General features: G+C 44.5%; 1 protein-coding gene across 2 annotated transcripts in view; it reads left to right on the top strand.

Annotated features, from left to right (window-relative positions):
* Positions 1-7,127: 7,127 nt before the first annotated feature.
* The window catches only part of ABCC3 (ATP binding cassette subfamily C member 3), a 47,997-nt gene continuing 32,439 nt past the window's right edge, over positions 7,128-22,685 (top strand). The window contains exons 1-4 of one of the 2 annotated variants that reach the window (XM_015646010.3): positions 7,128-7,418; positions 19,807-19,983; positions 20,850-20,975; positions 21,865-22,002. In XM_015646010.3, coding sequence (XP_015501496.1) covers positions 7,269-7,418; positions 19,807-19,983; positions 20,850-20,975; positions 21,865-22,002 — 591 coding nt within the window. In that variant the 5' untranslated portion in view covers positions 7,128-7,268. The remainder of the gene's footprint in view (positions 7,419-19,806; positions 19,984-20,849; positions 20,976-21,864; positions 22,003-22,685) is intronic. The other variant, XM_033518710.1, reaches the window with a different exon arrangement.

Raw genomic sequence — 22,685 nt, 5'->3', positions numbered from 1 at the left:
CTAACTTAAACCTGCCCTCCTTCTGTTTGAAGCCATTCCCCCTTTTGTGCTGTCACTACAGGACCTTGTTAAAAGGCTCTTCAGGGGTTTTTAGTGAACGACCTGTGTAGCTCCTTACATGAAATCTCTTCCCTGGGGAGCAGCCACTGGAAGGAAGAGCCAGACACTGGGTGTTCTGCAGCCCTGCTCCTCACTGCCTGGAATGATCTCATTGCTCTGCAGGAGGAGGGACCCTAAACTGACACCCAGACCAGTTTTATTGTCTAGAGGATGTTTTGATAAAATAATCTCTCAGTAGAAAAGAGCAGGAAGTCTTTAAACAGAGGGGAAATGTGGATATGTTCAAAATCCCATGCAAACCCACTCCAATTGAGCTTTGTAATGTGTCTGTGTTGTCCAGGCTGCAGGGCCAACCCCACCAGGCTGGAACCACTGAAATGCCTTCCCAGCCCTCTGAGCCTGGAGGATCCACAGGGCATTAAGGGAAGCTGGGCTGAGCCAAGGAAGCAGAGCTTCTCACAGGCTCAAGCACTTCACACCTCTGCTCTCAGGTGAGTTCAGTTCCTTATGGGCAACAACAAATCACTCCCTTTCCAACGCTGGGGTTCAGAGGAGCTTGTGAGAGGGCTCGTTTCTCTTCACTGTTTTGGGAGTGTTCCTGTATGAAGCTCTCCTGCTGAGTTTTGCTGTGGTTTTTCCAAAGGCTCCAACCCAGGCTGGCTGCTAATTGGTGTGCTCTCTCAATTTCTTCTCAATTTCCTGAGCATGGCACTTTGTTATTCCATTTCTTGAGTAATTTGAATGCTCCATGGAACTAGACTGCTTTCAATGTAATGGTAACCATGCCTAGGGAAGCAGCACTTTAAACCTTATTTATTGGTTCAGAGAGGTGACCATGCTCTTCAGCAGAGCAGTATCCCACTGTGTGCACACCTCATCCCTCAGCCACAGCTCTGCTAAGCCCTTCAAGATGAGAAATAGGAAAGGCTTCTTGGTGCCTTCTGTGTTTCAGGTGTTCCAGAGATACAAACTGGGACACAAAAACACATCTAAAATGCGACCTGCACTAGAAGCCCCCAAAACGAGGTAGGGAAAACCAGTTTAAAGAAATGGCTCCCTTTATCCCCACCAGCACCGCGTAAGGGACCCGCTGTGGCCAGCTGACAGGAGCGAGGATCGTGCAGGTCAAAGGGTTAAAGGCAGGGGGGTTTTGGGGGTACCAAGCCCCGCTGTCCGGGGTGGGGGATGCTCCGGTGCCGGCGGTGTCCCACGGGCACGGCGGCGGCGCCGGGCGCGCTCCAAGCGCGGCGTTCTGCTCCCACCTAGTGGGCACCGGGCAGGGCCAGCTGCCCCCTCAGCGGGGCTGGGGACCCCCTGTGACCGGGGAGAAGGCTCAGCAGGACCTTCTGCTGACCGTCAGGTGCTGGGTTCCCGGCTGGATGCTGCAGAAACACCGCAGGATCAGTGTGTCTGTGTTCGGCATCACAGAACCGCTCAGGTTGGAAAAGCCCTCTTCTGAGAGGCTGAGACATCACTGACTGACACTAACAGCACTGAACTGTGTCCCCAGGTGCCACATGTCCATGTCTTTCAGATGCCTCCAAGGGTAGTGACTCCAGCACTTTTCCTGTTCCAGTGCCTTAGCACCCTTTCAGTGACAATGTCTTACCTAAAATTCAATCTAAACTTCCCAGCCACAAGTTGAGGCCATTTTCTCTCGTTCTTTTGCTGGTTTCCAGGAGAAGGGACTGACCACACTCTCAGGGAGGTGTAAAGAGTGAAAATGTTCCTCCTGAACCTCCTTTTCTCCAGGCTGAGCCCCCCCAGCTCCCTCAGCTGCTCACCAGACTTGTGCTCCAGATACTTCCCCAGCTCTGTTCCCTTCTCTGGACACCTTCCAGCCCCACAATGTTTTTCATGTAGTGAGAGGCCCAAAACTAACCCCAGAATTCGAGGTGTGGCCTCACCAGCACTCAGTACAGGGGTGTGGTCACTGCCATGGTCTTGCTGGCCACACTATTGCTCACACAAGCTAGATCTGATCTTCTTGGCCAAATAGTTTTAATTCTGAGGGGGTTTTCAACCACTGAATTTATAAAAATCCCAGTTATGGGAGGAGGAGAGGAAGGATTTCTCCACTGTGGCAGAGCCCTGTGTGCTTGGTGCTGTGTGAGCTGCTCAAAACCATCCTGCCCCTCACACCCACCAGCACTGCTGCTCCCTGGCTGCTTGTGCAAAACCCAGGGAGACAACGACCCATCCTGGGGCTCTCTGGCATCTCAGAGGCTGTGGCAGCATCCAAGAGGTGTGCTTGTCCCTTCACATACCTTTAAACACGTGTACAGCACAGTGTAGGGTGCCCTGCAGAGCTGTGCACTCCCAGCAGCTCCGATCCATGCACAGCCTGTGAGCTCTGAGCTCTGTGGAACCTCTGCTCAGCCCAACGTGGGAGGAGGATCAATCCAGTCCTGTGCCATCACAAAAGGTCTGGGGTTTCACTGGGTGCAGGCTGAATGCCTGTCACTAGATGACAATGCCACAAATTCCAAGTTCTGCCAGCAGGTTTATGAGCTCAGGCTGCACCTGAGGTTCCCAAAACCTGCTGTTCCTGTTCGCTTTGGTGTGGTCATCAGCGAAAGCCTCGCTGGTATTTTCATGATTGAGGATGATTGGATCTTAAGTTGGTTTTTACATGTTGTATTCAGTGCTTTAGTTACGTTTAAACCACACTATTATAACCTTGCAGCATCCTCTGGCATTTTCTATTATTGCTTGAGTCCCTGGATGCCATAACTGGCAAGTTTTCAGAGGTCCTGAATAGATTATCTTTCCATATCTATGAAATACGTTAAACAATGCAGCCAAAGGCCCCAGCAGCTCCAGCTGGGAACTGGAAAGGATGGTTAAACCACTTAATTGCTTACTGTGCTAACAGTTATTTTGTGGAAACAGAAAGCAGAATCCAGCTGTTTTGGGGGAAACCAAGAAGAAGTGGGCACAGGAGTCATTCCAGAAGAATATACACTGAAGTGGATGTGCCATGCTGACACCTGCAAAGGCAGCACAGGACTGCTCTGCCACATGCCAGCAGCTCAGTGTGGCCAAGGGCTTGCAATAACTCCATGTTTGTTCAAACAAAGCAGGACCAGGTGTTTGTATTTATGCAACCACAGTGTGCCCATTTTGTGGTGAAATCCCAAACAGCTCCATTAAAAGTAGGAGGAGTTTTGGGGTGGCTGAGTTGGTGGGGGAGAGCATAAGCCATAATTGTGTCAGGGGTTGAAGTTTGGGCCTTAGCTCCAGAAGGCCCAAGTGGTGTGTGCTATTGGTCTGTGGCTGTTTGTCCATCACTCTGAGCTTTACCTGCAGCCAAGCCACACACAAAGCAGGGTGTGTGACACCTGCCATGGCTTCTGCCAACCTCTACAGGCACCTGAAAACATGTCTGTGGGATTATCTAGCAGGTGAGAGAGATGCCCAGTGCATTCCAGCTGCTCACAGCTGGAACAGCTCCAGGATCACTTTGGGGTGATCTCGGCAGTTCTCAGCATGTGTAGATTCTTCTCCTGTTCATTGCTCTTAGTATGAAGTGCAGGAGCACTCATGGAATGGGGCAGGTTGGTATTACACACAGTGTCCTGGAGGAGTCATACAAACACCATTTTCTCCTTTCACAGAGATGTGATGAATTAGGTGGATCCCACCTCAGCCTCACAGTACAGCTCCAGGCCAAATGGAGCGTGGACCCAAGATCCCTGTGCTGGCTTCCCAGGGAACTGCCACCTCTGAACTTCCAGTTAGGGAATCTTCCACTCCTACAAAGCTATTTATCTGATATGTGTCCAAAAGAAGTGCAGTGAGTAAAAACTGGGGCTGCAAATTCCCAGCCCACTCCCCCATCTCTTTTATCATGGGACATCTAAACTGCTCATTGCATGTTCCAGAAATGAGGAAATTAAGTCATTTTGTGCAAGAAGGGAGATGTACATATTTGCAACAGCACTGAGAAGAAGCCCAAGTCTCTTGCTACTCATTCTGTGTTAACTTTAAGCAGTTTGTTCCCATCCTATGTGTGTTAAAATAAGGCCTTCCCCCCCTTGTTTTATAAAGTAAATTTATAGGGCCTTGCTGTAAATGCACCCTCTTTGGCAGGCTCTTTTTCTTAGCATCTGTAAAATGTGACACCTCTGTGGGTCTTGGAAAGAAAGCTGAGCTTTTTGCTGTTCCAAGCAGAGAAAGAAGGTGATATTTATAGTCAAGTAACGCTAAAACTGTGACTTTCAGAGCTGCACATGCTCAAGACATCCCCAACCCTTAGTTCTGAATGTGCTTCTTTATACAGAACTCTTTAGGAGTCAGCCACACTTCATCCTGCTGCTAATGCTTTGAGAATTAGCATGAGGTGTGACATGGAAGGCAGCCTGCCTCATACCTGGCACTGTGCTTACACAAACAGCTTCTCGCTCAGGTTACCTCCTGTCCTGCCCCAGTCAATCACTCCAGTTGCTATCTAGGCTCTCCTGCATGGCCTGGGTGTGCCTGGAGGTGCTTCCTGATTGCTCTGGCTTGACCTGCTCAAGGTGTTAGTAGGTGAAAAGTCCCTTACTGTGCAGCTGGTGTGAAAAAGAAGATTGAAATACAATATTGCTGAATGGATACAGACCAGATCTTGCCACTCCCCAGCATAAAGACATAAAATGTTTGGTGAGAGGAAGTGAGTTCATGACTCCCTGACATTTGCACCAAAGGTGCCATTTCATTTTTCTGCAGAGCCAGCCTGCATTTGAGGGAACATCACAGGAGTAATAACATGTTCTAGGTACCTCCATCTCTGTTCCCATCATTAAAAAGTGAGCTGCCCATGACAGTGCTTCAGGCTCTGCTTTGCACCAGTGTCAGCAGATTCCTTTACCATAGCCCTTCCCAGGAGCTTTTAAGCTTCCCCCTCCATCTTGTCTTTCTGAGAAGTTAATTCCGCCTTAATTCCTGCCTTTAATTTTTCCCTCTCTGCCTGTCTGCTTTGCCAGGCAGCATATGGAAGTCAGTGCAAAGCCAGTGCAAGTGACAGTGTCTGCTGGGAGGTCCAGGCTGCCCAGTGGCTTCCATGGAGCTCAGGAGGGCTGCAGGGGAGCCAGCACCCCAGCTGGCACCCACTCATCACTACTGACAGCAGAACCTGCCCCACCATTAATTAACATAAAACAAGTGGCAGAAATATTTAGGGGTCCTTATTTAGAGTCTTGTGAGACCAAGGGAAATTCCCTAATTCAGGACTTTCCTCTATGGATATGGTAGAAAAAAGATGAGGTTCAACAGAACCACCAAAATCAATAATTTAATCAGGAATTAATTCACATGTCAATTGGACTGTGCAGCACACTGATAGTGTAAAGCTCTCCCTTCCTGTTCACACAGCCTACAGCAGCTGTTTGTGAGGTGCCTCTGTATGTCAGAGCTGGTCTTAATTTTGAGCACATTCTCAAACTGCACCCTATCCTACTCCTTGGTGCAAGAAATCCAGTGGAGCATGTCCATGTGTCAGGAGACATGAAATTCTCAGCACTTCTCTCAGAGCAGCTGCTCTCAGAGGTTGTTGCAGGAGAGGAGATGTAAAGAGCCATAAAAGGGTAACTCCCAGCTATTTCTGAGTTTTCTTAAAACTTTTATTGCAGTACAATTCCACAGAACAGGAGTTTTGCAGTAAGACTTGCGAGGCCAACCCACTGTGTCCTCAGATCTCATTCACCCAGTTGGCAAAGGTTTCTCTGGTGTTTCCTCCAGAGGGTTGCAATGTGATTGTGTTGATTAACCTGGCTCAGTCTGACATTTCAGATCTTGTAGGCAATCACCTGAGAACCTTATCTTGGGCAAGAGCTTATCTTCCCAAACTAATGAGAACAGCACACTTTCAGGTTATAGTAAATGTCTAAAGCAAATTCTTAGCAGTCCTCATTTCTCTGATAGTACTTTGGGTGGGAAACAGTCACAGTATCTCCATAAAAGATTAACAGAATATTTTTTCTTTAGGGATGACATATTTTTGGGACACAGTAGCACTGCCTTTCTCTGAGGCACTGGAACAAGTTGCCCAGAGAAGCTGTGGATGCCCCATCCCTGGAAGTGTTCAGGACCAGGGGCCCTGAGCAGCCTGGTCAAGTGGGTGGCATCCTTGCCCATGGCAGGGGGTTGGAACTAGAAAAGCTTTAATCTCCCTTCCAACTCAAACCATTCTGTGATTCTCTGATTTATTATTCTATTCTACTCCTTTTTGTTCTGGTGAGCATTTTAGACCACATCCTTCTGAGAGTTCCACATGCTACAAAAGGAAAGAAACTCAGACTCTTAAAATATTGAAGTAGATTTGTGGCAGCAGGGTTACTTTGTGTGAGATGATAATTGAACCAGATGCTGCAGCAAGTGGGTGAACAAACAGCAGGTGTTGGAAGGTCAATAATACTGTAGAAGTCCTAACAAATAAGAAAGCAAACAGTGTTTCTGCATCACGGGGAGGTGAAATCCAGATTGTGTCCAAGGTGCTACACTATGAAACCTGTTAATTACATATAATCACGAAAATATATTGACTGAAAGCTTTTGAAAATCCATGCCATGGGTTTAATCACGGGTCTACAACAGAAGAAATCAGCATCAAGGAAGAGGCTGTAGATGGATGGAGAAACAACACGATGCCAAGTTAAGTCCTGCTGGGGAAATCACAATCCACAGCACTCTGAAGGGGAGACAAGCAGCCTCTCCACGATGTTAACATTAACCTGAGTGCTCTGGATGGATGGACACGCTCAGCCCAAAGCCAGCAAGGGGCCCAGCTTTGTGCACTCCTCAGCACACACTTCACTTGAATCAGAGAACTATGTGGGTTGGAAAGGACCTTGAAATCGTGTGATTCCAACCCTCTGCCATGGGCAGAGATGCCACTCAGCAGAACAAGTTGCTCAGGGCCCTGTCCATCCTGGCTTTGAACGCTTCCAGGGATGGCAGTTTCCACAGCTTCTTCTTGACAAGTGAGTACCACCGAAGCCCCCATCCACGAGCAGGGGTGTGTCTGTCCCCGCAGGTCACACTGAGCTGCCCGGGCTGGGATGGCAGCCAGGGGGTGAGGTGCCTGGGCTCAGGAGGAGAGGAAATGCAGCCCCTCCTGTGAGCCGGCTCCGCCACCGCCCAGGACAAACCCTGTCCCGTGTGCTGTGGCCCTCGTGGCCCGAGCGGGCCCGGTGCAGGCTCCTCCCGCCGCCTGCAGGGAAGGTGGGATGGGGCGCGCCGGCCCCGCCGCCCCCGCCCCCGGCCCGCCCGGCAGGGAAGGAACCGGCTCCTACCCCCGCCCGGTGCCTGGTGAGCTCCGGCAACAGCTCTCCGCTCCTGCTGCTGCCATGGAGGCTTTCTGCGGCTCCCGCTTCTGGGTAAGCTCCTCTCTCCCCTTTCCCCCTCACGGGGCAGGCCGCGCCCGCCCCGCCCGGGCCTTCCCCGGTGTCCCCTGGGACGGGCCCGAGCGAGCACGGGCAGCGCGGTGCTGCGGCTGCTGAGGGCTCGGCCGGGCCGTGCCTCCGCTTGGCCAGGAGCAGTACAAGGGCTGCTCCCTTCTGTTTGTCCTTCAGCATCTCCACACCGGAGCCAAGACCCCCCCTCCCCACAGAGCATCCCACAGGGGATGCAGCTTCCCCAGCCTAGTCCTCTTTTCCACTCTGGACCTCACGCTGATGAGCCCGGGGCTCTTCCTTTTTGTTTTAGCTCGTGTTCTGCTCTTCGGAGTCACTTCCATGACTGGCAGAGCGCTCCCCGTTCAGTGCTTTGTTACTGCTAGGAGAGGGATGGGTTGGTGGCAGCCGAGGATGGTCACTAGCCCCGGAGGACTGCCGTGACTTCTGTCAGCGCTCGGAGCCCTCAGCCCTTTGGAAAGGCTGATTGCAGGAGGCGCTGCGTTTGTAAGCACAAAAGTTTGGAAATTGCTGCCATGGTGTGCTCTGATGGTGAGAGTGTCTGTGCTGTTACTGGGTTTCCCCAAGAGGAGTGTCCGAAGTTGCATCACTGCTGGAAAGCTGCTACAGGACAGCACAAGGAGTTAGCTCTGAGAACTTTATGCTGAGTTCCATCCTCAGATAACTAATTACCTTTCAGTATCTGTCCCAATATTAGTATTTAAAAGAGGAGTTTGGCTCCTAAGCCCCTCGGTTACATTTCTTTGTATTTGATTTCCAAGTGCTCTGCCCTCTCTCTGCTGGCAGATAAGCTTGCTCAAACAAGTATTTTCATGTATTATTTCTACCATCAACACTTCTAGAACAGGAACAAGCGCAAACAGATCAGCCCTGCTCCTTGATCTATTGGCTGCCTCCAGAAGCAGATCTTAGCTTCTCAAGGAAGGCTGGTAGTGCAACAACTCTGGTAGCAGTTTATTGATATGTTGGTGTAAATATCCAGACAGATTTCCTGGTCTGAAGTACGAAGTAAGTGTGTCATTCTGTACTTTATGCTGTAGTGTTACACACCAGCACCAGCCCTCTGGGCTGCTCTCTGTGGACCTGTTTCTTTTCTTCTTCCACAGTTCCTTGGGGTCAAAGCAACTTTCCATCTGTTTAATTGTTTTGAAAAGTGGAGCTCAAGAACTCTGAGAAATTTAACATTGTGACTCTGTGACCAGCAGGTTGAACTCAGCGATCGCTCTATTTTTGGCAGTATTTTGTTAGCAGGAGTGTACACAGTGATTTTTTAGGATATTTTAAGTGATGACCAGGTAGATGACAGACACCTTGACATGATTTGCTGTGTGAATATGTTGTTCCATAAGAAAACAGAGGTAAAGGCTTACTATCTGAAATCTGCCCACAAAAGTTGGGGTTTCTCTTGCTGCATTTGAAGAAGGGAGAACAAGGTAAAAGGCGATTCTCAGCCTGTGCACCAAACTAATGAATGGTGTCCAGCTTTGCAGCTCAAAATAAGAACTTGATCAAACGTACACCAGTATTAGTGTTCAATTTTTCATTACCTGATGAACTTAGATTCCCCATTTTTTGTCAAAGAAAATCCAGATATTTTTGGAAGCTGAATGTTGCATTGGTGTCACTTTTAAAACTGTTTAGAGTGAAAGGAAACATGCTGTTCCAATTTAAACAGTTCTTTATTTTGGAGTTTAAATGACTACAATACTTTTCTGTTAAGAAAGGATCAGAATAAAACCAAAATAGTTCAGAATTAGCTCATGAAAATGTTTATCTTGAAATATATCAACTTAAATGATTGATTCATATCAGATTTCTTTTAGCTTATTGGAAGTTTTAAGGTTTCAACTCCTCATCCTGATTCAGGGTGGGGAATTTTGCTGGAAATTTTGCTGGTTGCATTTTTTGTGGGGTTTTTTTTGCAGAGGCAAAATAATTTCCTGTTCAACCCATTTTAGAAATAAGAAATGAAAGGGAGCACTGTAGATCACACTAGAAATCTATAAAAGCTTTTGGCTTCCAGTTACTTCTTTACCTGTTGAACACAGAATCAGCAAATTGCTAATACAAATGTAGGTTATTTATATATAAAAGAGGAACAACTGGAATATTATGTTTTCATAATGCATTGTGAACAATCTCTTCATCTGAGCACTTGGAATCCCACTGTCTCCTTCAGCTAATATCTCCTAGCAGTGTTCCCATGCTAATTGCCTTTGGGGAGGAGATGAATGTGAAAACACATACCCACACAAGGCAGGCCTTAGGTGTGTTCTTTACCAGTGCCCATAATTACTTCCCATTTATTGTGTCACATATTTGCTGTGTGATAGTGAGAGTGCTAAATAGGTGTGTCAATTAACGTGACCCACAATCTCCACTTTGAGAAGCAGATACCAGTGAATTACCACTTCTTTACTGCTTGTGTCCTCCACTGTAGTAAAACGTGAGCGGTTTCTTTGAGTGGGGAGCAAAGTGATCTCCTGGGGAGTGATTGCCAGATTGTTTTGGCCTAGTGATTAAAGAGCACAAACTTGGAACAAACCAAATTCTGTTCTAGCAGAGAGAAATCTTGTCTTTCTGCAGCTCAGCCTCTCTGAGTAAGAAAAGGCACAGTGGCTGCTGTGGGATTAAAACATTGGGTGCTCAGCACTGCTGTTGAGTGATGTTGGGATGAGGGGCAAATAAACACCTCAGTCTGCAGACACTCCAAGTGCCTGGCTTTAACCAGTAGCTTGTGTTTTGGGTGGTGTGGGGTTTTTTTACAGCACAAATGGGAAATGAGAGAACAAGTGATAGAACATTTCAAAGGGGAGGCAACAATTTCTCAGTTCCTTTTGATACTGCTCAGCTGACAGCTCAGTTTCCTTGCTCTCCCTGTGTCTTGGTATCCTGACAGATGTCTTGTTTTTCCCCATCCCATGTGAAGTGCTGGCTCCTTCTCCATCCAGAGGCTCTTGAGTAATCCAACAGGAAATTGCAGCAACTCTCAAGAGTAAACAATACCTCAGTCCTGGCTTTGTGATAGTCTCATACAAAGCACACCTTTAACCTTTAGGTTTGTGAGTATTCCTTCAACTTGAGTCATTCTGTCAAATTTTGGTAGACTTGGGCTAAAAGTCATGCTGCTCTCTGAACCAGCAGAGCAGGAAAATGCATTTCCAAAGTGCCAGAAGTTTCCCTTTTTCATAACTTCCTCTTTTGCTGCATCATGTTTAAATCTTTTGTAGTTGAGGATGACTCAGTATATTTGTAGTAAGGCAGAAATATTTCTTTCAAGAAAGAGACAAAAAGTGTACACTTGTAGCATGTGTACAAGTTTATTCAAACCCCCCCACAACTTATGTGGTTTGACCCTAAATTAACACTAAAACATTTATTTTTAACAATTCCATTGTATTTGCAGCTAAATCAGTTCCAGCAGAGGATGAGTGAAGCAGAAGGTGATAGGAGATTACTGCCAAGAAAGGATTCTGCAGTTGGGTGGTATGGTCCAGACTGGCTGCTGTTTATATTTTAGCTTCCCCTTCTGCCACCCTGTGCTAAACACAGAATGTTCAGTGTTTATAGATATTTAAACTTGATACAGATATCTGTATAATCTTTGTTAACTGCATCCAACTTCAGCTGAATCCCATCCTATAAATCTCTTCACAAATAACTGCATGAGGTACCTGTGTTCTTTCTCATGTTTGGTGGGAGATCAAACTAGGTGACTTTAATAGTCCTTCAGATGTCAAACCTATGAAGTTATGCTCTCTCAAAAGGGTAGCTGGATTGGCAACATCCTGAACTTAGAATCAATTAAATACTCAAGCTCAAATTCTCCAAGATTTTCAGATTTTTGGCATGAGTTGAATGGAAGCTGTTGCTAATTGACTGGGGCCAGGAATCCCCAATGTCAAGAGCAGAATAAATATAAATATTTAGCATTGGATTTGGAGTATTAGCCAGGACCTGATACCATTCATCTGTGTGTAAATGGCAAGACTGTAGTCTTGGATTTGACACTCTTTGGGAGAGACAAAGTATGGATCTGAGAGCAGTGAGCAAATCTCGATACCACTGAAAGCTGCCGGTATCAAGTGAGCCCTTTGGTGACATTGCCAATTAATGAAACTCTTCAGCTTTCAACACAACTGTTCCTCCCTGGGCCACTTTAGCTTATGTGACACAGCTGGTAGCTGTGGTGTCTGGGACTTTGGAATGCTATAAAGTTTGCCTCCTGAGAAGGAATTATATTGGAACTAAATCCGAGTCACATGACAAGCTCCTTAAAATGTAGCTAAAATTTAGGTGCTGTACTTAGGAATATAAAGCCCTTTGAGATGGGCCTCACCTGCCTGGTAGGAAAATTGCTGTGTCATGGGAGAGATAATCCTTTCCTTTCAGCATGTGCAAATTTGTAATGTATTAAAATAAGGAGACTATTAGTGTTTACATTTAATTTGTTTAATTTAAAAAAATTATTTTGAAAAACATATTAAATGAGGTATTTGATTTTTCCCAGTAAGCTCATGCTCAGTTTGTCTCCTGATCCCCCCTTGACTGTGATGGGCCATTATCCACTTGCAAATTCCTTGGCTGAGCTTGAAGAGAGCAGAGTGGCCATAAGCCAGAGATCTTCCCAGGAATGTGCCCAGGCTTTTGATTCCATGCTGGGCCTATGTAAGCTGGCATCTTGTCCTTGTGCTAATCTCATGGCAATATGAGAGGTGAAGTTAATGCAATAAAATTTAGATAATTTAGGTAATATAATTTAGATAATTTAGGTAATGTCATGTGCCTGTGTCATAAAGCATTGAATTAGAACAGAATGAAGGAGATGGAGAAGAGAAACTGTTTCATGGGAGTTCTTTCAAAGTAATTTAGTTTCAGAAATAATAATTTACTTTTTCTGTCTGAAACTGAGAATGCATTTGACATTTATGCAATTAAAAGAAAAATTCTCTCCTCTTCACCCCAGTTGAATGATTTTTATTCTAGTATATCTTCCAACTGCACTCAGAGCAGCAGTGATGGCAATTTTTCTGTAACAATTGTTTTTATTAGTAGTATACATCAGCCCAACTGGATGGGCTGGCTTAAAATGGCATTACAGTGGGGCCATGTCATTTGCAGCTGTTTGAGCTGTTCCTGTCTCTTCAACTGAGCTACATTTATGGTGATCCTTAAATTAACCCAGTTCCTTTAACTGAAAGGAGGTGGGATGACTTAAATCAAGGATATCCCCCCTGTCTCCCTCCAGCCATTATCACACTGGTCTGCAGCAGGTCACCCCACTCCTTTGTTGGTGTTTGCACAAGGCCATAGGAAAAGCCATCAGTGATGCCAGTAACACGAAGTTTTCTCCCCAACAGTAGCTTTGGTCAATTTTAAAAGTCAGTTGGAAACTTCCTTGTGTAGAACAATTCTGTTTAATTTTCTTCTCAATCATGTTTTTGATTCTTGAGCATTTTTACCTGTATGGTTTCCCCTCCACAAGTAATAAAATGTCCTTCTCTCCAAGCAAGAGGGCTGAGTACCTGACAGCAAAGAATCTTAAAACTCAAAAACTGAAAGGAGAATAAAAGAGGAAATTACTGTCTAGTACTGATGTCTAGTCCTCAGGTACATGGCAAAGTTGGTAGTGTTAGTAACATGAAACTTCAGCTTGCGCAAAAACCTGTGACAAGTTACTCCCTGATCATAAACTGACTCTTACAGGCTCTGTCTGGCCTTGTGCCAGGCCTATTTGATCCCTTAAAATAAGCCACTAAAGATCCTTTTACTGCTAGAAAAGAAAGTTCAGCATCCTGCACTTGTTTAGAGACCTGGTGCAGTGTGCTTTGTAAAAAAGAAAAATACTATTTCTGGTTATTAACTGTGTGGTTGATGCAGAACTGTAAATGCTTATGTCCCTCAACCCTGCCTTCTTTCTGAGCAGTGCTGCTGCAGTGAAGTGTTGTTACCACTTGCCTTTTCCAGGTGGGGGAAAGGTTGTTCTGTAATCATGAGATAGAATTGAGATGTGGATTAATGAAGCATCCAACTCCTTCAGTAAGGGTGACACTGTTTCTTTGGAAATGGCTAATGGTGCTCTGAAAAGCCCATTTGAAACTGGCACTCTTCTGGAGGCCTGGAGCTGTACTTGCTGGCATTTATGCTTTAAAATTACTATTAGAGTTGGTCCCAAAGAGTTTATAAGCAGGGACCAAGCAGAGGAGATGGACAACAGGTAGAAATGGGAGGTGAGACATGGAGAGGCTGAGATGAAGCTTGAACTGTAGCTAAGACTGAGCCCTGGTAGTTTTCAGTGCTGCAGTTCAGATCCACTCTCATTCCTGGCAGTAGGCAGTGTGGTAGAGCCAAGAGAAAGACATCCTTTTTATTTCTTTTCTTTCCTTTTGATTTTTTCCTTTTACTTATTCTTTTTCCCAGGCTGTGTAAGTGAAAGTCCCTGGCAGGATACTGACCAGACCTAAGGGCAAAAGAAGGGATGGGAGAGTCTGCTTTGCATTTTAATTCCCACTAACGATTTGTTCTACATGAGAAACCATTCCCATGTTAATGTACCACAGGGATGCATTGTTACTTTCAGTTATTCACTTCCCTATCTTCCATACTGGATGGACCTTCCTGGCCAGCATTCCAGTTTGTTAATCTTCCATAACATGCAAACCAGTGATAACTGACATGGAATCACTGATAGGGTTTGTGTTAGCCTTGGGTAGGGTGTGAATGACATCAGCCTAATGGCCTTTACCTTCCAGCAGATAAAGGTTTGGTTTGTGTTTCCTGTGCTTTTCACCACTCTTTTGGAACTGTAGAAATTTGGAGAGAAGCATGTATCCATTTAAAGGAGACAACTGCCTGACACTGCACAGATGCTGCAAGTTTTCCCTAGGGTTTGGACACTGTCATTGCTATTTGAGGAACATTACTGCAGCATCAGTGATGCCTCAAGATTTTAGCTTTTCTATTTTTCAGATCCTGTACTGCATTAGTGTATAACTCTGAACTCCATATAGAGTGTTGGTAAGTTCTCTTCACATTTTTGTCATACAGAACAGTCCTTCCAGGCCTGAGATCCAAGGACATCCTCTGCCTCTGGCTCCAAAAAGTATAAACAAAAGTGAATTGAGGGAGAGCAAACTGGGGGAATATGACTTCATTACCTAAGCTGTAATTGGAGAATTAACCCTGATGTACAAATAGACCAAACATATATCTGTCTGAAAAACTCATGACCATCATCCATCTTGGGTATAGCCTCTGTGAGGCTTTGCACTGCCCAAGGTTTATCTGTTAAAGGCCTTTAATAAATACCTACTTTATTCTCTAAATCTGTCTAGCCTCTGTTCTAGGTAGCCACTCCAAGCCATCATCAGCAATTATTTTTACTGCTGGTAAAGCCAGTGTGAGGCAGGTTTATTTTAAACTTCTGTAGTGGAGTTGATTTACTTAAACTCAAGACCAAAACTCTAGCTGGTATTTTTCAGCAGACTTCTTTAAAATCATCTGGGGATTTTGGGAAAGGGACAGAGAGGAATTTCCCTGTCTCTGTTTTGCAGCTGAGTTTTAGGCTTTCTGTTTGTTCTTTAAATGCTGTAATGGATGATGTACAGGAAGCCCAAGATACACGGCACTGAACTTTTATTTCTTTTAAAGGCATTATCAGTTTCAAGTATGGCTTTTTCAATAGCAATGTTCTTTTCCAGAGGGGAGAATGTAATAGAAAATACTAAGTATTAGGGCAGATTTAATGCTGTTCAGAGCTTCCCCCGTTGAATACCTTCTCTTAATTGAATATCATGTATTTAAAACTAGTGATTTAAATGCAAGTCCTGCTGCCCAGATAGCCCTTAATACAAGAATTGTGTTTATCCAAAGACATACTGGAGTGATGGCTGTGAGTGAAAGTTGTGGCAAGGGCCCCTGTCAATGATATCCTTAACTGATGAGGAAAAAGCCCCACTAATTTATAAGTTTTAGACTCAAACAGATCCCTTTTCTGCTGTGAAGCTGTAACAAGCATCTCTAATCTTTTCCCATGTGTGTTTGCATTGTTTTTAGTACTAGAGAATTAAGTAAATTGTGTGCCCAGGGAGTTCAGTATAGTGGTCTGGTGATTTCTGCAGTACTGTATCTCACCAGCATCCAAGGATTCTGTATTCAAGGGAATGCTGCTGCATTTGGTAGTCAGGAGAAGCCACAGAGCACAGTGAGTCTGGATTAGTAATAGGTCACAGGTTATTGTCCTCAGCACTTGCTTGTGGGTAAGTGGGATGACAGCAATGCTGGGTGGGATGGACATACTGGCTCTTGTGGTTTCCCTGGGATGAGCTTTGTGGAGAAAATTGTGTTTCCCAACATTTGCTGCTGAGTACTTCCCCTTGTGACAGGGAAGTGCCTGCTGCTGGGTCACCAGAGCCCAGGTCACAGAGCTGCCTGCAGAGTGCTTTCAGTGGGCTGTCACTGAAGGGCAGAGCTGTGATGTCCAGAGGAAGCTGAGCAGCTCTCAGGAGAGCAGAGAGCCATGAGCCAAGGAGCAGCGGTGCTCCCCAACATCATCAGTGTGTTAGACCTCTTTCAGCAGCAAGTCCAAAGACAACCCTCACACCCAGACAGCCCAGGGCAGGTATTTTCACCCTCAACCAGAACAGGACACAAGAAACATTTCAACTTGCTGTTTGCCAGGACAGAGTTCAGGAAGGCAAAGCCAGATTAAAGCAGGAGCCTTGAAGACAGGAGGCTAAGAGCTGGTGTGTCCTTCCAGCTGTTGCTTCTTGTGTTTGTTCTCCAGGGTGGAGTTCTGTTACTACACTGCTGCATTGAAGGGTATTTAGCAATATGTAACAAAATTGGCTTGGTCAGGAGAGATTGTATTGAGCCTTTGTGTCGTATTCTGACTCAAAATGAGTTCTTTAGGGTTGGACTGGATGTTGGAATACACACTGTCAGTGTGGTGATTTATAAAGCCATAGAGTGGAACTTCCAGCTCCATGAAGAGAGATCCTGCTTGATAAAAAACACAACTTGAAGACTCCCAGATTTAAAAGTAATAATAATTCATTGTAGAGTCCCTGCTACGTGAAACATATCATCATACATTGTTTAACCCCAGCTAGCAGCTGCTCACTAATCCCTTTCACTTCCCTGTAGGGATGGGAGAAGACTTGGAAAAAAAGGTAAATCCCATGGGTTGAGACAAGAACAATTAATAATTGATAATAGTTGAAAATATTTTAATAATTGAAATAAAATATAATAACATAATTGTAATGCAAAGAGAGACAACAAAAAAGAGACAATGTATCAGCTACTAGGGAAAAAATAAATAAAAGTGTTAAGAGCTCTATCCCAGGACATAAAGGAACACTAGACCACTTCAGTCTGCTCTCAGGGAGAGGAAGTTATTTGTATAGAATTCAACTACTTAAGTTTTAGGCACTGTGTCTTCTAACAGGGACCCCTCACCTATTCAGGATGGGAACAGTCTGCTCTCAGAGCAGAAGCAGATCCTTACAGAAACAGATCTATTCCAGGAAATCTTATTTATCTGATCCAGAATGGAAATGGACATGGAAAACATCACCAAGAAGCAAATAGTCAGTCCTGTTACCTTGACCACAGGTCTCTCCTTCAGCCCACATCCCTGTTCCCATGTGCCATGGAAGTAGTAGATTCTCGTTGGCCATGATGTGGCTGTTGTTTCCTGTAGTTTCACATAATTTTGGAAAGGTTCCACTTTTATTCTCAGGGATAATTCTCAAAAAATCTTACTTTTTATTTATTTTTTTTTAGGACAGAATTTTTATTTTCTGGCCAGCTGCATTTTTACATTCAGAAGTGCAAACCCTTTGCTTTATTTAAATAAGAGTAAATGAAAACCTTCCAATGGCTTGGCAGCCCTGCAGTCTGTGTCTTGGATACAATAGGCAGCTTGTGTTCAGTTCAGAAGTTAATGGACATCTGGGGCAGTTTCTAGGTTGCTGTCAGACAGAAAGCTATTTGTGGACATTTTGTTCTTATAGGAAAGGTTTAAATTAAAAAAGGGGGGGCAGGGGGGTGCGAGGTTTCTCTCAATATTTTTTCCCTTGAACAGTCTTTGTTTTATTCTGTGCTTCAGTTATTGCTATTCTTTGTCTGCTTTCCTTTTCCAGGATTTTTTCCAATAAGCAAAAGGAGCACAATTGCAAATATGTTCAAGACGTTGCTAAGTCACATGTAATTTAAAGAGGAAATTAGTATTTTGTTGAATACATGAGAGTAGATAAGCTCCTACTTGGGAACTAAAGAGCTCCAAACTTCTACAGGGCATCTCCTGCCCCAGGCAGAGTAGCTGCTAGAGGAGCATATTATGTTAGAGGTGCTGAAATGTTTTGGTTATGAGCCAAAAAAATGAGTGCTTTTTAAATGTTATCATTCATTCTGGTGCCAGAGACCTGCTCACTGCAGGAAAACACAGAAATAGTTTGAATGTAGGGCTGGAGTTTTGTTTTGATCATGTGTTTGAATTGCTGTGTAATTGCTGTGTTGTTGATTTGTGGCTGAAGGTTGCCCGAGGTCTGAACAAACCTGTTGAGGTAATTGGGGCTGGTTTTATTCTGCTGGCCCATGCTGGGTGCCTGAGTGCCTCCAAAAAAAGCAATTTCTTGGCTGGAAAGGCAGCAGCTGCACAAAGGGCACAGTTCAGATGTGGAGCTGGTGGATTTGTGCCAACCTTCACCACTGCCAGAGCTGAAACACTGAATGGCAAATGTGTCACAGTTCAGCTAAACTGTCCTGCACCCAGCCAAGGCTTTTTAGTCTCATTACACTTAACAAGCTCATTCATGTGTTTGTGGATAGGTTCAGAGAGGCACATACCTTCTAACAGATCATCAATGAAATGGAGAGATTCTCTGCAGATTGTGGCTCTTCTGTTCTCCTAAAATCAACCACTGCTCTCAGCATTTGATCTCTTTCATGCTGGTAAACAAAAGAAGGACTGGAAATACTTGGAGGAATTGATGTTCAGAGCAGTCTGTCACAAGGGTTGAGAAGTGGCTCAGTGCAACTGAAACACTTCTGCAGAGAGCTCACACCCAAAAATAAGTACATGAATTGTTGTAGTATAGAGATAAGGTATATTTGAATCAGAGATATCTTAGTTTTATCATCATGTTAATGAGAGTACAACAATGTTGCACTGAATGGTAAAGCACGACACACCAACTCTCAGCTGGGATGCCCAAGAGAACAAGTTTTATTATTCCAGATCTTCTTTTATAGACAGGTCTGAGAAGGTGTGAGAGGTAAAACTCTCATTGGTCATTAAACCAACACATCACCATCACTGGATAATTGGGGAACACCAGCCCTTGACTGTTTCTTTCAAGGATCCTAAACAACACCTGCAAAGATTACTGTCCTTCTCCAAGGACTGTTTAGATTCCTCCTTATGCTTTCTCAGGCCAGAGTGAGAACCTTGTGTGACTTGGCTCTGTGCTCCCTGCCTGCTTTCAGCACCCATACAACAAAGCCATTTTACATTCCCTGCAAGTAGGTATTTATCTACCACGTGTAAGATGACACATCAGATGGCAAAATCCAAGTTGTGAATTTCCAGGAGGTTTGATTAAAACCAAGTTCCTCTTGACCATACTGAAAGTTCTGTTTTTGTCTGAACTTTTGTAACTGTTTGCATGAGGTGCATTCAAATTTTTAGGTACACGTACTTATGTGGCTTGTGGTGTCCAGGATCACAGCTGCAAAGCATTACTTGAAATGTTTCAAAAAAAACCTGATTCCTACCTGCATGTTCAGTACATTCCTTTTGCCTTTGTTTAGAATAGGGAAGTAATTAAAGCTGGAAGCATATGAGTAAGAAGGACAAAGTGTTAGTGATAAATGGAGGGGATTTTCCTGGGTCAGCATTAGGTTGGTCTAAATCTGATCATTTTGTACAGTGTTGAACATTCTTACTGGATGAATTCTCAGGTGGAGGATTTTTACTCAAGAGCTTTGTTTAGCAGAGGCACTCCAGGCTGGAAATGCCTGTGGAACATGGTGTTTTCAGCACCTGTAACTAAGCCTTGGCAAAGACAGAAACAAAAGGGGATTGTCTGCTACAAAATCCGTGTCCAGCTCTGAAATACAGTAGGGCAGAAATCTTTCTCTTTTAGGTTTTGCCCTGTTTTTAGCTGTACTTAGCCCTTTAACTAGAGCAGATTACCCACAAGTGCTTGGGGTAAGTATTTTGGGAAAGCTCTTACTCAGGCCATGTGCTAACTCCATCAGGATCTGAATACAACTTCATTGAAGCAGATATTCCAGTTGGCAGCACTTCTGCCTCTCTGCTAATAAACGTGTCTCGTCCTTCTTCCAGGATTCAAACCTTACCATACACACAGATTACCCAGACCTAACACCATGTTTCCAGAACACCATCCTGGCGTGGATCCCCAGCATTTACCTGTGGAGTGCTTTACCCTTTTACCTTTTCTACCTGAAGCGCAACAAACGAGGGTATATCGTGCTGTCCGTGCTGAGCAGGTTCAAGACGGTGAGAGCTCTTTGCAATGCCCCACATGCCATGTAGACTTAATTTTTATTAATTCAGCATCCAAGGAAGTGCTGCAGTAGGGTTTAAAATTGTTTCCCTCTGATTTATCATACTGAAGAGCTTGCTCATAGGAATGAACAGTGCACATACAGACCTCTGAGGAAGGAAATCCTTCCTAGGAGCCCACCTTTCTGGGCAGAGGGAAGAACTGATTGCTCTGCCTTGAGCAATCCCCCTTTGTGAGCCAAAACTCTGCTGCTTCACCCTTCAATAATGTTTAAACCACTGAAAGCCCCAAAACAAAGATATTAAGGTAGGTCTAGTGGGAATTCTATCTCTTTGTGAAAGTAAGCATGAGAAGGGTTTTTTCAAGCCACTCTCCCCATGAAATAGAAACTTGATTTCTTCTGTACTTCGTGCTTAAAAGGTTCCTGGTGTTACCAGCCCCTCAGGTCTGTGAGTGGCTGGGTATAAGAAAAGCAAGGAAGTTTCTTTCCATAGGCCAGCAAATAACTTGGGTTATTCCTGGAGAAAAATACCAGGCTTCTGCTTCAGGCCATGTCTGCCTTTACTCTGGATGCTGCCTGTGTTTCCAATCAAACATAAATAGGGGGGGAAATCCAGGGAAATACATTAGTCTTTCTATGGGTTGTGATTGCCAATCCCTCAGAGAGCAGTTGAGATGAGATACTTGGTTTGAGTGCAGTGGGGCAGCTCAACAGACTGCAGCTGATCAGTGCTGTGATTGTATTTATAGAGCTTTTTTGTTTTGCTGGGAATCTGTGAATCAGAATGGGTTTTTTTAGCTCTCTGACTGCCCCTGGAGGGGAATTTACCAAATGCTGTTTCTGTTTGCCTTCTCTTAGCTCTTTGGTGTCCTGCTGTGGTGTGTGAGCTGGGCAGATCTCTTCTACTCCTTCCACGAGGTCCTGCAAAACAGAACCCCTCCACCAGTCTATTTTGTAACTCCACTGGTCGTTGGCATCACTGTGGTTAGTAGCTCTTTCTGTTCACTATGACCAGTACAAATAACTTTTTCTTAGACAGATGAAGTATAAGGAGTCCCTTTGCTTTCATTGTCTTACCTCTTTTGACTGAATTATTAGTATTTGTATCATTGAAGCAAATTTTGCTGCTGAAAAAGCCAGAGTCACAAATCTCTCTCTCAAGTAGATTCAGCTTATTAAAATTCAGTAAATGAAAATATTTATAATGGAGAAACTGTTCTGCCTTCCAACCTGCTTTTACCCATCTCTCCTGGCTTGTGATCCAGGTCTGGAGAGAATTTGAATAGGACTTTGCCTAAATAGAGAGATACAATAGAGCATGGCTTGTGAAGTACAGTATTGGACTTTGTAAAACTGTGTCTGTTATCTGATGGTTATTCCTCCATTAAACAAAACAAGTTGGCTTTGGCTAGGATGACAAACAGGCTTGTGGCTGTTGTATGAAAAATAAAGCAGTAAAGTTTGCCCATTAAGTTTTTTCATTCCCTTGGTTAACTTTTTTTTTAAAATCTCTTTTTCTAGACAAGTCATGATGGTCCATCTGGATTGGAGAAGTGGCAGCTCCTACATTTGTTTAAAATGTTTGTAGCTAATGTTTAATTATTCCCAGGCCTAGGTGCAAAGGTTTAAAAATTGAATTCTGAAGTTGAAGCTCTGAAAACACCTAAACAAATTATTTAAAAATTATTTGCAGTTCTCCTTAGATGATGGAGGTTTTGCCATTGACTTCTGGGTGAAATCATGATGGAGCTCATTTCAGAGAGTTCTGGTGTCCTTCCAGTCATTGGTGGCTCTAAGAGCTGCCAACTGAGAGTGTGAAGAGGGGGAGCACTGGGATGGGGTTGTTCATGTGTTCCTGTATTTACCTTTACAGCTCTTAGCCACACTGCTTATCCAGTATGAAAGGCTGAGAGGAGTTCAGTCCTCTGGAGTGCTCATTATCTTCTGGTTTTTGTCTGTGCTTTGTGCCATGGGGCCCTTCTGGTCAAAGATCATGACTACAACACCACAGGTAACAAGCCATCCTTGTGAGCACTTGGAGAATAGGAAATGTAGCATCCACATCTATGTGAAAAGAATTAATCACCCCAGTTTGGAGTCAGGTCTGAGCCCAGATATAAGCCAGAGAGAGAGAGGAGTTTAGTTCTGTTGTCTTGACTCAGACTTGTGTAACTAGAAGGGAACTGGATGACTTGGGCAATGTCAAAAAGCTGATTTTGCTTAGCCCAGGGTTATACTGGGAACCTGGTAGACATAAGAGAGCAATACCAACTCTGTGTACATGTGAACTGACTCCTGACTTTTGTTTTTTCTCTTTCCCTTTTGCTTAAATGGGGATGGGTAGTAATCAGTAAAAGTTCCCTTTTTACTTAGGCAGCTTGGCCACTTTAGACATCTCCATGAACTTCCTTGTGTCAGTTCCTGATGTGCTGAGGACAGAATTTTGACTCCATTGGGGCTGGAAATAGAAGGTTGGAGGGAGAGGAAAGAAACCTGGACTGTTACAATTCCTGTTTGAAAGCATAGCAGGTTCTCCCACAGTAAGAAACTTGCTGAGTTTTTTACAGAAACAAATTTTGCTAAGTAGGGCAAGGCAGATTGCTCCAGTGATTAGATCTTCAAAGCCTGGAAGAGAAAAAGAGTGCTTAGAAAACATTAAGATGTTTGCTTCTCCTCAGTGAAATCAGTGTTGAT

Source organism: Parus major, chromosome 18 (genome assembly GCF_001522545.3).
Source record: "Parus major isolate Abel chromosome 18, Parus_major1.1, whole genome shotgun sequence".
Classification (NCBI taxonomy): domain Eukaryota; kingdom Metazoa; phylum Chordata; class Aves; order Passeriformes; family Paridae; genus Parus; species Parus major.
The sequence above is the reverse complement of the archived record's forward strand: the minus strand, read 5'-3'. Positions and strand labels throughout refer to the sequence as shown.